Raw genomic sequence first — 18,162 nt, forward strand, 5'->3', positions numbered from 1 at the left:
GAAGATGTTCTTTATTTTAACTGCACAGGAAGTTCATTTGAGTCAATTTTTTTTATAACCCGCTTTTTTTCATATTTTTAAAGGGAAATTTATTTTTGTTTCTTTCAAATGGGTTAAACACATATTAAGAATTAATAAAATGATACAAATTATTTAAATTTAGCCGAAAAAAATGTTAAATCCTTTCTAGAAAAATGTCAACCCTTCCACTACCGATGTCCACCTAGAAGGACATTCGAAAACGGCACCAAACTCTATTTCCCCACTTAGTTTCGATTTATTTCTTGATGCTATTTTAAAGTAAAGACTTTAATCTATATAACCCAGCAAAAAAAAAAATTTGGAAGTTCTTCTCAAGGCACAAATTTAAAAAAAACTTCCAAAAATGCTCTCCCAAAGATGTTCTTTATTTTAACTGCACAGGAAGTTCATTTGAGTCAATTTTTTTTATAACCCGCTTTTTTCATATTTTTAAAGGGAAATTTATTTTTATTTATTTCAAATAGGTTAAAAGCATATTAAGAATTAATAAACTGGTACAAATTATTTAAATTTAGGTACAAATTATTTAAATTTAGCCAAAAAAAAATGTTAAATCCTTTCTAGAAAAATTTTTGAAAATATTTGATGACAAACGTTCCAGACAAGCGTTATAATGCATTAAAAATCATAAACAATTTTAAAAATTATTTATTTGTCAAAATATCACAAAAATTCTTAATTTACATACAAAACACTGAATCCACAACATACCTTAAGAAGTGATGCAAATTCAGTGCAGCGGCTGCTGAAATGTTGGACATCCGTCCCATGTTAAATTCATCGCTTCTGAGTCAATTTGGCACCACTTCCGGATCCAAAAAGAACAGTTTCACTACTTTTTTGGCGACGCTTTTTTTACTGGGAAGCTATAAATATTTTCCATATTGGTGAGCACTAACATAAAATGTATTTTTATATACTTCTTTAACAATAAACAAAAAATACGAAATTTTGAGTCAATTTTTCTACTGTATGTCTCTAGTAAATGGACATTCATACAAAAACTATAGTTGATATTTTTTGGGCTCTGTTTTGTATTTTTTCTCACACTTCGAAAGATATTATAGACCAAACAGCGCTTAGTTTCGTCAGGCCATTTAGTTTCAATTCAAGAATCAAGTTTTCAAAACAAACTCATATAGATCATGAAGTAATTGAGGTAGGTCCTTAAAATGACAATTTTTGTTCTACATGATGTTAGTACAAGTAAACCCAGAAGTAAAATTTAAGTTTTTAACATTAGGTTTATTTCGGTAGTGAAAGAGTTAAATTCATCGCTTCTGTGCCAAATTTTCCCCCACTTCCGGATCCAGAATGAACATTTTCACTACTTTTTGTGACGCTTTTTTTACTGATATATCTATATAAATTTCATTGTTTCTGAGCTAATTCTGCACCACTTCTGAATTCAACAAGTAAAGAAAGTCTAAAGTCGGGCGGGGACGACTATTTTATACCCTGCACCACTTTGTAGATTTAAATTTTCGATACCATACCACATCCGTCAATTGTGTTGGGTGCTATATATAAAAGGTTTGTCCCAAATACATACATTTTAATATCTCTCGTTCTTGACAGAATTTGATAGACTTCTACAAATTCTATAGACACAAAATTTAAGTCGGCTAATGCACTAGGGTGAAACGCAATGTTAGTAAAAGAAATATGGGAAACATTTAAATCTGAAGCAATTTTAAGGAAACTTCACAAAAGTTTATTTGTGATTTATCGCTCGATATATATATGTATTTGAAGTTAAGGAAAATTACAGTCAGTTTTACAACTTTTCGACTAAGCAGAGGCGTTTTTACAAGGAAAATGTTGGTATTTTGACCATTTTTGTCGAAATCAGAAAAACATATATATGTGAGCTATATCTAAATCTGAACCGATTCCAACCAAATTTGGCAGGCACAACTACAATGCTAATTATACTCCCTTTGCAAAATTTCAACTAAATCGGAGTAAAAAATTGGCCTCTGTGGTCATATGAGTGTAAATCGGGCGAAAGCTATATATGGGAGCTATATCTAAATCTGAACCGATTTCAATCAAATTTGGCATACTTGACTATACTGCTAATTGTACTCCTAGTGCAAAATTTCAACCAAATTGGGCCAAAACTCTGGCTGCTAGGACCATATTAGTCCATATCGGGCGAAAGATATATATGGGAGCTATATCTAAATCTGAACCGATTTCAATCAAATTGAGTACAATTAACTACACTACTAATTGTGCTCCTAGTGCAAAATTTCAACCAAATTGGGCCAAAACTCTGGCTTCTAGGAACATATTAGTCCATATCGAGCGAAAGATATATATGGGAGCTATATCTAAATCTGAACCGATTTCAATCAAATTTGGCACACATGACTATAATACGAATTGTATTTCGTACGCAAAATTTGAACCAAATTGAACCAAAACTCTGGCTTATAGGACTTTAATAGTCCATATCGGGCGAAAGATATATATGGGAGCTATATCTAAATCTGAACCGATTTCAATCAAATTTGGCACACATGACTATACTACTAATTGTACCTCTGGTGCAAAATTTCAACCAAATTGGGCCAAAACTCTGGCTCCTGGGGCCATATAATTCCATATCGGGCGAAAGATATATATGGAAGCTATATCTAAATCTAAATCGATTTCAATCGAATTTGGCACACATGGCTATACTACTAATTGTACTCCTTGTGCAAAATTTCAAGCTAATCGGCATAAAACTCTGGCTTCTGGGTTCATATAAGTGCATATCGGGCGAAATATATATATGGGAGCTATATCTAAATCTGAACCGATTTCAATCAAATTTGGTGCACATTACTATACTACTAATTGTACTCCTATTGCAAAATTTCAACCAAATTGGGCCAAAACTCTGGCTTCTGGGGCCATATAAGTGCATATCGGGCGAAAGATATATATCGACTCAGGGAACCACCCTGAGCATTATGGTCAAATACACCATATGTCTACCTCGTCTCCTTCTGGGTGTTACAAACATATGCACTAACTTATAATACCCTGTTCCACAGTGTGGCGCAGGGTATAAAAAGAAAATTTTAATTGAATTTTTTACTACAATTTTTTAGTGGGTTCTTGAGCGTCCTACACGCAGAGAAGGAATATGATCACCCCAAACATGTTTCAAGAGCAAAATGTTATATACATGATACATAATTTTCGAGAAAATAACATTGTTGCGAGAAACATGTTCCATGACGAACGTCGAATAATAACGTTTTGCTCTTAAAGCATTTTTTTTGTCATATTCCTGTTTTTGGTGTAAAGGCTCAGTTTCGGTGTTCTACCCTATCAAAACAAGAAATTGATTCACAATTAAGTGTAATAATACGGTTTTTAACGATCGTTATTAGTAGAATTTGTACGCAATCCATGGTGGTTAGTTCATAAGATTCGCCCCGGCTCCATTTTCTATCGTATATACTTGTTTTATTCTACTTTTGCAATTTCACGTTTGATTTTAGCCGCAAAACTCGAACGTATTTCACACCTTAAAGCCAAAGTACTTACCTCCCCCACTGCGATAACAAAGATAGGGAAATCGCCAAACATTGCCCAAACCAATAGCATAACCCAGACATGATAAAAGGAATTCCGCCTTAGATGCCCATCTGCCTCGGTCTGCATCGGGGTCATATTTGGCATTTCTAAGTGTTACCGAACTGTTTTGTCCACCATAATTTTCACTGGGACACGTCTTCAATAGAGTGTCGTTAAGATGTTGATGTTGTTTTGTACTTGACATCTGGATGCGTTAAAAGTAAATTTGCAGAAAATTATATCCCGATGTGAATTTGAGTTTGTTTTGTTTGTTTTTTTTTTCTTTCACAAAATTAAAAGTCATCTAAATATATCGACCGAAACAACTTATAAAAACGGAATGTAGGCAATTACTTATGCCTCAATTTTACGGTAGAGAAATATCTTTAGAAACCACCTTTTTTTGTTAATTAAGAAAATCATGTAAATTGGAAATGTGTTGCTGAGAATTTTATTTTTGAACTTTGTTTTATTTTTTTTATATTTTTTTTTTGAACTATATATAATACATTTCCTCAACAAAATCTTTAACTTTTTAAATCTAAACTTTTCACAAATAAGATAGAATTATTCCCACATTCTATTCACTTGAAATCGCGCCGTTGACTAAATTGAAACTAATGAACTTCTCTTTCATTGTGAGATTTCTTACTTGTACCTCATTTTAATTCCATAATACACTCGAGGAAAACTGAATATTCAATTATAATATTTTAATACTTATTTTTTAATATGCTTATATAAATTAATGTTAATAACATTAATAATAATATTTCGAGAGAAATACATGTGTTGTCTTCAGAGTTTGTTAACATTGCTGACTAATCGAAAGCAATAAAAATTGATTGAAATATGAAACTTTGGAAAAAGTTAATGATCCATAATCAGAGATGGTCCGAGTCGCATTTTTTTTTTTTTTTTGGTTTTCTACTGTCAGAAAGTTGTAAACGTGGAAAACGTCATATAACAAATTGGCTGATAAGTCCCCGGTCTGACACATAGATGGCGTCGCTAGTATTAAATGCATATTATTTTTATATAGTACCAACCTTCTAATGATTCGTGTCTGTAACTCAATTAGTTTGTGAGATAGAGCGTCTTTTGTGAAGGAACTTTTGTTATTGTAAAAAAAATGGAAAAAAAGGAATTTCGTGTTTTGATAAAATACTGTTTTCTGAAGGGGAAAAATAAGGTGGAAGCAAAAACTTGGCTTGATAATGAGTTTCCGGACTCTGCCCCAGGGAAATCAACAATAATTGATTGGTATGCAAAATTCAAGCGTGGTGCAATGAGCACGGAGGACGGTGAACGCAGTGGACCCCCGAAAGAGGTGGTTACCGATGAAAACATCAAAAAAAATCCACAAAATGATTTTTAATGACCGTAAAATGAAGTTGATCGAGATAGCAGAGACCTTAAAGATATCAAAGGAACGTGTTGGTCATATCATTCATCAATATTTGGATATGCGGAAGCTCTGTGCAAAATGGGTGCCGCGCGAGCTCACATTTGACCAAACACAACAACGTGTTGATGATTCTGAGCGGTGTTTGCAGCTGTTAACTCGTAATACACCCGAGTTTTTCCGTCGATATGGGACAATGGATGAAACATGGATACATCACTACACTCCTGAGTCCAATCGACAGTCGGCTGAGTGGACAGCGACCGGTGAACCGAAAGACACAAAAGTCCGCTGGCAAAGTAATGGCCTCTGTTTTTTGGGATGCGCATGGAATAATTTTTATCGATTATCTTGAGAAGGGAAAAACCATCAACAGTGACTATTATATGGCTTTATTGGAGCGTTTGAAGGTCGAAATCGCGGCAAAACGGCCCCATATGAAGAAGAAAAAAGTGTTGTTCCACCAAGACAACGCACCGTGCCACAAGTCATTGAGAACGATGGCAAGAATTCATGAATTGGGCTTCGAATTGCTTCCCCATCCACCGTATTCTCCAGATCTGGCCCCCAGCGACTTTTTCTTGTTCGCAGACCTCAAAATGATGCTCGCAGAAAAAAAAATTGGCTGCAATGAAGAGGTGATCGCCGAAACTGAGGCCTATTTTGAGGCAAAACCGAAGGAGTACTACCAAAATGGTATCAAAAAATTGGAAGGTCGTTATAATCGTTGTATCGCTCTTGAAGGGAACTATGTTGAATTATAAAAACGAATTTTGACAAAAAATGTTTTTTTCTTTGTTAGACCGGGGACATATCAGCCAATTGTTACCTGTATAAAAAGTAAAAAACGTTGTAAATGTTGAAAATACTTACAGGATACTTGGATTTGATTCCATACTATTTTTTAATATCCTAAGAGATGAAAGCCCTATTATGAAGAATGTTTGATAATAATAATTTGAAATTTTTATTCAAAAGTAATTTTCAATTTCAGAGAAACAGATATTTGAAAAACGTCTGGATGGAAAGCGTTTTTAAATTGTTAAACTGTGAAAATTGTCGTGGCAAAAGTCGAGTTTAGCTCCAACGTGTAGGCATACACATACTAACCACGCCCATTTAAATTTATATATATAAATTTTATTTATGAGAAATCAAACTCGTAGAAATTTGCCACAAAAATAGCCTTTGCATGGTTCGATAGAGTCGACTCTACACCCTCACAAAAAATCGCCTCTGTAACATATACTCCCAAACATATTTTGCTTCAAGCATATACATTTTTGGGTATTGCCCAAGCATTTATATGTTTGATCTCTTCCAATATATAATATGGTTGAAAGCATATTGGTCTAAACAATATATGTTTGGGTAGTCTAAGTTCCAAACATTTTGTATTTTTGCATCCAAATTCAATAATGTTGTCTTCCAAAAAACAATAGTATGGAATAATATGGAATAATATGTTTGGAAGCATTTTGCACCCAAAAATATTATATGCTTAAAAAAAATCTCCCACACAATATTGTGCTCAAAATTTTATTTATTTATTTATATATTTACAATCATAATGAATTATGAAAATAAAAAGGTAATATAGGTGCTAACAACATAGGTTTTCGACCTGAATGCTCAAAATTTTGTTTCTGCCTAATTGTATATTCCCCCACATCTTTCTCACTTCCACGAGATTTTTTAGTTCTTAGCACCTTTTTCTGCAATACAAACATTGTAGAAGAAATTATTCAATTTTATGTTTTTTTTATTTTAATTTTACCTTTTGCCGGACGGGGATTCGAACAGCGGACCACACAGATTGTAAGGATCAAAGAAGTAGCTGATCAATTGCCCAAGGAAAAATAAAATGTTAATTTTGTAATAACAAGCAACAACCACCAACTTAATTCAATATCGCTCCCTGTTAAATAGCGCTCCAAGCTACTAAACACATATATGTTTATAGGCTATTTCTAAATTAATATATGTTTGCATCCAAGCATATTATATTTACAAACATTTTATGTCCCAAACATAATATGTTCTAACATATTAACATATATGTCCCAAACATGTTATGCTAGTTTATGAACATTATATGCTTGCACTCAAAAATATTGTGTTTAAAAATTTGTGTTCCAAACATATAATGTTTATAGCCAAACATATGAAAAACAGTATTTTTCATCCGTGTATGGGGGCTATACGTAAAAGTGGACCGATATGGCCCATTTACATCCGACCTACATCAATAACAAGTACTTGTGCCAAGTTTCAAGTCGATAGATTGTTTCGTTCGGAAGTTAGCGTGATTTCAACAGACGGACGGACGGACATGCTCAGATCGACTCAGAATTTCACCACGACCCAGAATATATATACTTTATGGGGTTTTAGAGCAATATTTCGATGTGTTACAAACGGAATGACAAAGTTAATATACCCCCATCCTATGGTGGAGGGCAGGGCTGTGGAGTCGAGCCAATTTTGCTCGACTCCGACTCCGACTCCGACTCCAGCATTTTTCATCAGCTCGACTCCGACTCCGACTCCGGAGTCGACTCCGGGTAATATAACTAAATCTCATTTTAATACCACAAATTTGTAGTTCTATTGTGGGGGTGCCGTAAGTGGATCGATATAAAGTATCGTATTTATTTATGTGTGCAAAAAAAGGTCTTAATTTCACTTTAGATGCCAATTGAACTCTATGTTTCAAATTTAGGGCAATGTTTAATAAATAAAATAATGATATAAATACCCATCATAATATGAGAAGATACCAACAGTATATGTATTTGTGGACCAAAATTATTGATACTATCTCAAATCCTTTAAATTTGTTGCGAACTATATGCATGAATTTGAATCTGAATCTATTTAGGCAAAATTGTATATACTTCTACAAAATCTATGTACTTAAAATTTAAAACTAACGTTATGGGACGTAACACAATTTTAACAAAAAATAAAAATGCAAGGAAAGTCTAATGTAGGGCGGGCCGATTATAATATACTCTGCACAAGCACAACTTTGTACTTAGATCTACATTTTCATAAAATCTCAAATCAGACTTCTACAAAATCTCGGACAATATTTGGGAAATATTTATAATTGTTTAGACAATTTCGCAAAAATGCATTTATGATTCATTCATTGAAAAGTTTGAAAATTTGAGTCATTTCTACAAGTTTTCGACTTAGCAGTGAGTATCAGTAAGCATACAATTTTGGAAAAATTTTTGTCTAGTAAATAAAATTTTGACTAAATTTTCTATAGAAATAAAATTTTGGCAAAATTTTCTATAGAAATCCAATTTTTACCAATATATAGAAATAAAATTTAGAATAAAATTTGGCTAAATTTTTTATAGAAATAAAAGTTTGAAAAAATTATTAATAGAAATGCAATTAAAAAAAATTGTGTACTAATTTTACAAAATTTTCTATAGAAATAAAATTTTGCAAAATATTCTATAGAAATAAAATTTTGACTAAATTTTATATAGAAAAAAAATATTTCTATAGTAATAAAATTTTGAATACATTTTTTATAGCAGTGAGTTTCAGTGAGCATCAGTAAGAAAAAAAAATTTGAGAAAATTTGCTATAGAAATAAAATTTGACAATTTTTTCTTATAGAAATAAAATTTTGATAAAATGTTCAATAAAAATATGATTTAAGAACAAATTTTGTGTAGAAAATAAAATTCTGCAAAATATTCTACAGAAACAAAATTTTGACTAAATTTCCTACAGAAACAAAATTTTGACAAAATTTTCTATTGAAATAACATTTTGACCAAATTTTCTAATAAAAGAATCTATTACTATAAAATATTGGCAAAATTTTCTATAGAAATAAAATTTTGACCAAATTTTCTAATAAAAAAATCTATTATTATAAAATTTTATCAATAGAAATAAAATTTTGAAAAAAAAAACTTGTGTAACAAACTAAATTTTGCAAAATTTTCTATAGAAACAAAATTTTGACTCAATTTTCTATAGAAATAAAATTTTGACTAAATTTCCCATAGAAAAAAATATTTCTATAGTAATAAAATTTTGAATAAATTTTTTATAGAAATAAAATTTTGACAAAATTTGCTATAGAAATAAAATTTTGACAAAACTTTTTATAGAAATAACATTTTGACAATTTTTCTATAAAAAACAACTTTGAAAAAATTTTCTGTCAATATTCCACATATGTATATGACCGTAAGATAAAATTAAACAAAATAATTTCGATTGTTCGAAATATTTCAAATAAATTGATATGGGCATTAAAATGGATCGATCCAGCCCATCTGCTAGTCTAGCATTCTATGAAACATAAAAAGATAGCCGTAATTGGAAGTTGATTTTCATTTACAATCATGCTGTACATTGATCGAATGAATAACGCAATGGAAACTAATTTGCGTAAAAACTTGCTTAGTTACAAAAATGTGAAGTATTTTAAAAAAATTGGTTTAGCCGGAGTCGGAGTCGAGCAAAATTTTTACGACTCCGACTCCGACTCCAGCAAAATCTTCAGACTCCGACTCCAAGACTCCGACTCCGACTCCACAGCCCTGGTGGAGGGTATAAAAAATCTTAATGAAATTGTCTTTAAATTTGTTGTCTTTTTGCATCTTGACTACAAAGCCAAAAATCGTTCAAATAAAGGACATGTTTTTAAACACTTTATTTTGAGGACGTTTTTTACTTGAAACATAGCATAATTTATACTGGAACTCGAGCCTTAATTTAGAAAATAAAGTTGTTGTTAACTCGTTTTTAAAGGACTTTGATAGCATATGAAGAAACAAAGCTGAAAAAGCGAAAAATTAAAATTTGCTTCCTAGAAGCACGTAACAAAACCCAAATATAAAAGAGAATTGTGTCTTAAAAGTATCATTACTTGTATTCTCCGCTTCTTTGACTCGGAATCAATACGAAAATTTTTAAAGTGAAGACAAAATCTTTGGAACCGGACATGCTTTTTTTTCAGTGTAAGCAACAAGTACATTGAATTTGTTTGTAAAATATCTTAAAATCTTTTTTTATTTCTCGACATCAATTGCATCCCCTTCAAAGACTATTCGGTCCATGGCAGATTCTACGTTTAGCTCGATGACAAGGGCCTCGGTCTTTTTATAGCCGCTTGGTAGAATTCTGGATGTTTTGGTAGATTTTGTAAAATATTCTTCTCCAGCTAAGAGGTGCTTCACAACTTTTCCATAGAACTAAAATTTTGATCAAATTTTCTATGGAAATAAAATTATTTTGTTATTGTTGGTTTATTCTTCAATCATTATCGTTGTTTTTGATTTCAGCTTAAAACCATGCATTGACTAAACTACAAGTGTAGTTTAACCAACAGAGGAAAAGTAAACTTGTCAAATTTATTTGGGCAAAGCCCTATGCAGTCATGGTTGGATGGACAGCTGTTTCGGAACACACAATTTTTTTTTCAGATTCAATCATGAAATTAATTGATCCAATTATTTTTTTAATTGAAATATCTTCTATCACGAAAGTGATATTAAAAATTTAATTGATTACTTTCTAAGAGACTTAGTGTTTTTAGTTTGATTAAATAATTGATTGTTTAAATAAAATTTTAGTTAACAATAAAAAAAAATCCATCACTTTTTTAATTGACTTCGTCTTCCGAGTTCCGAGTTTGATTAAAAAATTAATTATATCAATTAATTTATTAATTGAAAAAAATTCAACATCAATCAACTTTTTAATTTGAAATATTTTAGTGATATTTTTTTCTATGAATTACCACATTCGTCATCAGGATCCTCTACTAAACTAAAAGTGTAGCTTAACCAACAGAGGAAAAGTATGCTTGTCAAATTTATTTGGGCAAAGCTCTATAGACTGCAAGATGGTTGGAGTGACAGCTGTTTCGGAATTACCATCAGCATACTCTACTTGCAGCAAAACTTTCAACCAATTAATTCGGGAAATTCACACAACCCAAATTAAAAATTTTCTATAGAAATAGATTTTCGAGAAAATTTTCTAAAGCAATAAAACTTTGAGAAAATTTTCTATAGAAATAACATATTGACAAAGTTTCGTTAACCCTTCTGTGCGTGATGAGGTCCCGCTGGACCTTTTTGATTTTTATTCATACATAACTTTATCTTTTATATGAATTTCAGCTTGATGGTTTATGACTTCTTGTACTGAAGTGTTTTAAGTTGAAAACTTTAAATTTTTATGTGATTGAATCATTAAATCGGTTTTTATAGGTATTTGAAAAAGTTTAGTGCGATTCTGCGTGATGAGGTCCAATGGGACCTATTACTAATTACATTAGTGGTTTTAGCACAGTTTAAAAAGCAGTGTAAAGATATTGCGATTTTCGATTTTGGAACAATTAATAACACTAACATCCTTTCAGAAAATACCGTTATTTGGAAGAATTTGTCATTTTTGAAGTTTCCATTGGTTTCGTTGCTTGGTAGTACATAATTTTATGTCTTCCGTTGATATATCCAATATAGTGATAGTAAAAGTGCAAAAAAAAGTTATTTGAACTTCATGTAAATCGTGGTCGAAATAAGTTTTTATATTTCTATACATTTTCCAGACCTATCGGCTCCTGGAATTTGGCAAGATGTGCCTCAATTTGGACCAAGTTTGAAACAACCACTGTGCACATAATACTGCGAGCAAAACGAACGCCACTAAAAAAAATCGTATTGTTTTTCCTTCAAAAATCCAGTTTGTTAAGAACATTCAACTACAAAAACAATATATTGTTGCTTGGTACGTATAAGGATACTCACACGTACCACGCCTGCGTCAAACATCAGGGCCACTAGTATACTAATCAAAAATTTTAACATTATCTGTATCCTATTCAAAATTAAATAAAACTCTATATTTACAACCAAATGTTTATATATGCAATTTGTGCGTTATAGAAGAGTCCACCTACAGTAAATGATCGAAAAATGTCGTAGGGATAACCTCTCTAGCATCCTTTTTTTATTGTAGGTCCCACGGGACCTCATCACGCTGGTATCGCTTCCAGTGTTATCACATACACAAGGGTTAAAGAATAATGCTTTGAGAAAATTTTTCTACAGACATAAAAGTTTGACAAATTTTTCTACAGATATAAAATTTTGACAAAATGTTCTATAGAAATAAAATTTTGACAAAATTTTCTATAGAAATAAAATTTTGACAAAATTTTCTGTAGAAATAAAATTTTGGCAAAATTTTCTGTAGAAATAAAATTTTAACAAAATTTTCTATGGAAATAAAGTTTTGACAACATTTTCTGTAGAAATAAAATTTTGGCAACATTTTCATTAGGAATAAAATTTTGAGAAAATTTTCTATAGAAATAAAATTTTGGCAAAATTTCCTATAGAAATAAAATTTGACAAATTTTTGTATAGAAAGAACATTTTGACAAAATTGTCTATAGAAATAAAATGTTGACAAAATTTTCTATAGAAGTAAAATTTGGGCAAAATTTTTACACAAATAAAATTTTGAAAAAAAAAATTCAGAAATAAAATTTTGAAAGTATTTTCTGTAGCAATAAAATTTTGAGAAAATATTCTACACAAATAAAATTTTGAAAAAATTTTCTATAGATAAAATTTTAACAACATTTTCTATGGAAATAACATTTTGACACAATTTTCTAAAGAAATAAAACTTTGACAAAATTTTCTATAGAACTAAAATTTTAACAAAATTTTCTATAGAAATAAAATTTTGACAAAATTTTCTATAGAAATAAAATTTTGACAAAATTTTCTATAGAAATAAAATTTTGACAAAATTTTGTATAGAAATAAAATTTTAACAAAATTTTCTATGGAAATAAAATTTTGACAAAATTGTCTACAAAAAATAAAATTTTGTAGAAATAAAATTTTGGCAACATTTTCTATAGGAATAAAATTTTGAGAAAAATTTCTATAGAAATACAATTTTGGCAAAATTTTTACAAAAATAAAATTTTGAAAAAAAATTTGCAGAAATAAAATTTTGAAAGAATTTTCTGTAGCAATAAAATTTTGAGAAAATATTCTACACAAATAAAATTTTGAAAAAATTTTCTATAGATAAAATTTTAACAACATTTTCTATGGAAATAACATTTTGACACAATTTTCTATTTAACTAAAATTTTGGTAAAATTTTCTATAGAAATAAAATTTTGACAAAATTTTCTATAGAAATAAAATTTTGACAAAATTTTGTGTAGAAATAAATTTTTAACAAAATTTTCTATGGAAATAAAATTTTGACAAAATTTTCTGTAGAAATAAAATTTTAACAAAATTTTCTATGGCAATAAAATTTTGACAAAATTGTCTACAAAAAATAAAATTTTGTAGAAATAAAATTTTGGCAACATTTTCTATAGGAATAAAATTTTGAGAAAATTTTCTATAGAAATAAAATTTTGGCAAAATTTTTACAAAAATAAAATTTTGAAAAAAAATTTGCAGAAATAAAATTTTGAAAGAATTTTCTGTAGCAATAAAATTTTGAGAAAATATTCTACAGAAATAAAATTTTGAGAAAATTTTTATAGATAAAATTTTAACAAAATTTTCTATGGAAATAAAATTTTGACAAAATTTTCTATTAAACTAAAATTTTGGTAAAATTTTCTATAGAAATAAAATTTTGACAAAATTTTCTATAGAAATAAAATTTTGACAAAATTTTGTGTAGAAATAAATTTTTAACAAAATTTTCTATGGAAATAAAATTTTGACAAAATTTTCTGTAGAAATAAAATTTTAACAAAATTTTCTATGGCAATAAAATTTTGACAAAATTGTCTACAAAAATAAAATTTTGTGAAAAATTTCTAGAAAAATAAAATTTTGGCAAAATTTCCTCAAGAAATAAAATTTGACAGATTTTTGTACAGAAAGAACATTTTGACAAAATTGTCTATAGGAATAAAATTTTGACCAAATCTTCTATAGAAGTAAAATTTTTACAAAAATAAAATTTTGAAAAAATTTTTTTCAGAAATAAAATTTTGAGAAAATCTTCAATAGATAAAATTTAAACAAAATTTTCAATGGAAATAAAATTTTGACACAATTTTCTATAGAAATAAAACTTTGACAAAATTTTCTATAGAAATAAAATTTTGACAAAACTTTCTATAGAAATAAAATTTTGACAAAACTTTCTATAGAAATAAAATTTTGACAAAATTTTCTATTAAAATAAAATTTTGACAAAATTTTCTATATAATGAAAATTTTGACAAAATTTTGTACAGAAATAATATTTTGAAAAAATTTTCTATAGCAATAAAATATAGAATATATATATATATATATATATATATATATATATATATATATATATATATATATATATATATATATATATATATATATATATATATATATATATATATATATATATATATATATATATATATATATATATATATATATATATATATATATATATATATATATATATATATATATATATATATATATATATATATATATATTGTCGTTATTAGGAGTGATAATAAAGAATTGTTTCCTTAAAATAACGAAAAACATTTTTGAGTTCAAAGATTTTGACGTTTTCGTAAAGGTATTGATCCCTAGCCAAAAATGCGACTTCTTGAAAATAAGAACATTTTTTTAGGGACCTATCCACCTTTATATCTAGGAGCTATAAAATTAAAATTGGGATGCAGATCTCATTTATAGAATTTTCATTATTATTGACGATGTTATTTATTTATAAATAAAAGTCAGTTAAAAAATCCACACTATAACCCATACTTGAAATTAAAAATATGTTCTTAATTTCAAAAACAAAAAATATTAGCATACATTTTAAGTAATTTTATCCTTAATACCATATCTTTCCATATATCTTAATTTATTTTCAAGTCGACAGTACATTTTTCGGAATTTTGACAATAATATAACAATACATTGTTTACCGCAAACTGATTTATAAGAACTCCTTGCGCAATTTTCTATAGCAACACAAAAATACATTTTTTTTTATCGGTAAACCAAGGCGCATTTGAAGCGGAAATTTCGTTTACATGCCGATAATGCAGTTAACTCTTTAATATCTGTAAAAATTTAAACAATCAATAACAAAATCTTAAGATATGCAGAAGTACATACCACCGAGTTTCATAATAACTATTTATTATCATTTTTTCTTGAGTGTTCCCATTTTCAACAGTAAAAAGTACATAGTTACTGAGGCTTCATAATTTAAATATATATACAGCTGGTTGTAGTAGTAAACACAGCCCAATTTAAGTACCATGTATATAAATAAGAAAAGTCACACAAGTAAGAACAAAAGGTGCTATATTGGATTCGTTAATCCAGAGAGTCTGGGTCATAGATGAGATTCAAGACCGTCTATGTTTCATATATGTATATGGTGGTAATGATAATGAAATTAAAGTTTTTGGAAAACACTTATCCAGCTACATCCATTCATTTTACATTATTTTTACTCAATAAAAATATTAAATAAACTTCGTTATTTTGTCACTAGGTATGTAACTTGCACAATTGCATTTGACGGTTAAAGTGTTTAAGCACCCTAGCAAAATTGTGGCATAACAGTTTTTGCTAGTTAAGATTATGGAGACTTTGTTATCGTTAGTCGACAACTATTAAATTGTTCAGTAGTAAAATGCAATTTAAGCATGTATTTGTTATAGACTGGTATGAACCTCTAACGAAATTTCAGCTCCACATAAGTAATGCATTGGTAGATTTGCTACCGAAAATATCGTGAGGCGTTGTTATCGATTGTTTACATTTTGCTCCCTTAAGAAATGAATCGCAAAACTAGGCATGCAACACGAATTTTCGCAAGAGCGGCATACCGGGCTTATGGCAAATGTAGGAAATTTGTCTATACGGTGTCACTCTATAATCCTCTAAAGAACAGCGAAAAACTTTTATACTCCATAAAAAAAAAGATTGCGCGGAATAACTGCGTATACTTTGTTCAGAGTTTTTTTTTTCGATAGTGTGTAAATATAACCATACACTGAAAAAAAAGCATACTCGGTTCCAAAGATTTTGTCTTTACTTTAAAAAATTTGGTATTGGTTCCGAGCCAAAGAAGCGGAGAATACAAGTAAGGATACTTTTAAGACACAATTCTCTTTTAAATTTAGGTTTTGTGTACTTGCTTCTAGGAAGCAAATTTTAATCTTTTGCTTTCTCAGCTTTTTTTCTTCATATGCTATCAAAGTCCTTTAAAAACGAGTTAACGGCAACTTTATTTTCCAAATTAGGACTCGACTTCCAGTAGAAATTATGCTATGTTTGAAGTAAAAAACTTCTTTAAAATAAAGTTTTGAAAAACATGTCCTATATTTGAACGATTTTTTGCTTTGTAGTCAAGATGCAAAAAGACAACAAATTTAAAGACAATTTCATTAAATTTAAAGAATTTTTCTGAATTATTAAAGTCAAGTTGACCTTAGCCTATAAATTTTTTCTTTCATGTTAAGATACCCATTTTTAAGTCAAATCACTTAATTATAAGGACAACACGACTTCATTGAAAAGTTTATCGACTTTTGGACAAGGAAAATAACTTTATTTTAGTGAAATGCGTCTTCTATGCTAAGCAAAATTTGTATTCGTATTTTAAAGACATGAAATCTTTGACCTCACGACAATATTTTTTTCAGTGTAGCGATAGGCGGTAGGCGAACATTTATTTGCGTGTATTTCTTATGAGAAGCCCAAAATCCGCGACGGAATACCGTGACGGCCAGCGGCGTGTCGCTAAATTAAAACTTATTCTAACTCCTTGGCGAAAACTGGTATAGTGTTGCCATCGCTTATCAATTTTTTTAACTCACCACTAGGAATTGCTGTTGCCTGGACACGTGTAGATTATTTTTTCTTGAAATAACTCAACAAATAACAAGACATTGTATGTTTTTATTCAACTTCATTGTTTAATATTGTCAAAGCATGCTGTATTGACAACAAAAACGCTAGGAAACGTGAAAAAGGGAATTATTCGCCGTCAAGCTTATTGTATTTGCCTTTGCGGCAAAAATGTTTCGCCTACCGCCTATCGCTATGGTTAAATTTACACACATAGTGATGCAACTCTGAAATTTTCGCTATGGTTAAATATACACACATAGTGATGCAACTCTGAAATTTTCGCACTAAATAATAGGCAGGCATATTATTTCGCACAAATAAGCTAACACCCAGTGTTTGGCATTCATTCTAATAAATGTTGATATTTGTTTTTCGCTGAAACGTACTTTTTAAAATAATGAAAATAAAATAAAACAATTATAATTTTTTTCAAATTTAAACAAATATATTTTCATTAGTTGGCGTTTATATTTCAGTCGGCTTCATTCCAGAGATTTTTTTCGGTGGCGGCAGACCCGCAATTTTTGAAACGGTATTAAGAACTGACGTTCGACATATATTAATAATGGACTTAATCAGCCCAAGCCATGTCATAGGACGGTCCTCGTGCCGCTTGACCTATCGAAAGCATTCGATACGGTCAACCATGCCACATTATTCGAGGACATCCAGAACGCGTCCTTACCGGCAGGAACGAAGCGTTGGGTGCTGACTTATATGTGCAGGAGCCAGTCGTACGTGGAATTCAGGGACAGGAAGTCAAAACCCCGTAGTGTTAAACAGGGAGTTCCCCAGGGTGGGGTGATATCTCCGGCACTGTTTAATCTCTACCTGTCCTCGATTCCACCCCCTCCTGACGGCGTCGAAATTGTATCATATGCGAACGACTGTACAATCATGGCATCCGAGCCCATTGTTGATGACATATGCGAGCGGTTAGAAGCTACAAGGTTAATCCTGTTCTCGGAGTCCGACCACCGCCCATAGCACCGGAGGAAAGAGACCTCCAATGGGTGGTTTTAGCACAATTAAGATCAGGCAAGTTCAGCCGCCTCAATTCCTACTTATCAGTGATTGGTAGCAGCGTACAGCGAACACCACCCAGCAAAAAAAGCGTCGCCTAAAAGTAAGGAAAATGTTCTTTAGGGATCCGGAAGTGGTGCAAAATTTACGCAGACGCGATGAATTTAAGATGGGCTTGTCATAGGACGGAAGTCCTCCATTTCAACA

The 18,162-nt window shown here is 30.0% G+C and overlaps 1 protein-coding gene across 1 annotated transcript in view; it reads right to left on the bottom strand.

Moving 5' to 3' along the window:
- Positions 1-4,197, bottom strand: part of Ntl (Neurotransmitter transporter-like) — a 28,070-nt gene extending 23,873 nt beyond the window's left edge. The window contains exon 1 of the mRNA XM_075296641.1: positions 3,589-4,197. Coding sequence (XP_075152756.1) covers positions 3,589-3,823 — 235 coding nt within the window. The 5' untranslated portion in view covers positions 3,824-4,197. The remainder of the gene's footprint in view (positions 1-3,588) is intronic.
- Positions 4,198-18,162: the final 13,965 nt, after the last annotated feature.

The sequence above is a fragment of the Haematobia irritans genome, chromosome 2, assembly GCF_050003625.1.
Source record: "Haematobia irritans isolate KBUSLIRL chromosome 2, ASM5000362v1, whole genome shotgun sequence".
Taxonomy (NCBI): Eukaryota; Metazoa; Arthropoda; class Insecta; order Diptera; family Muscidae; genus Haematobia; species Haematobia irritans.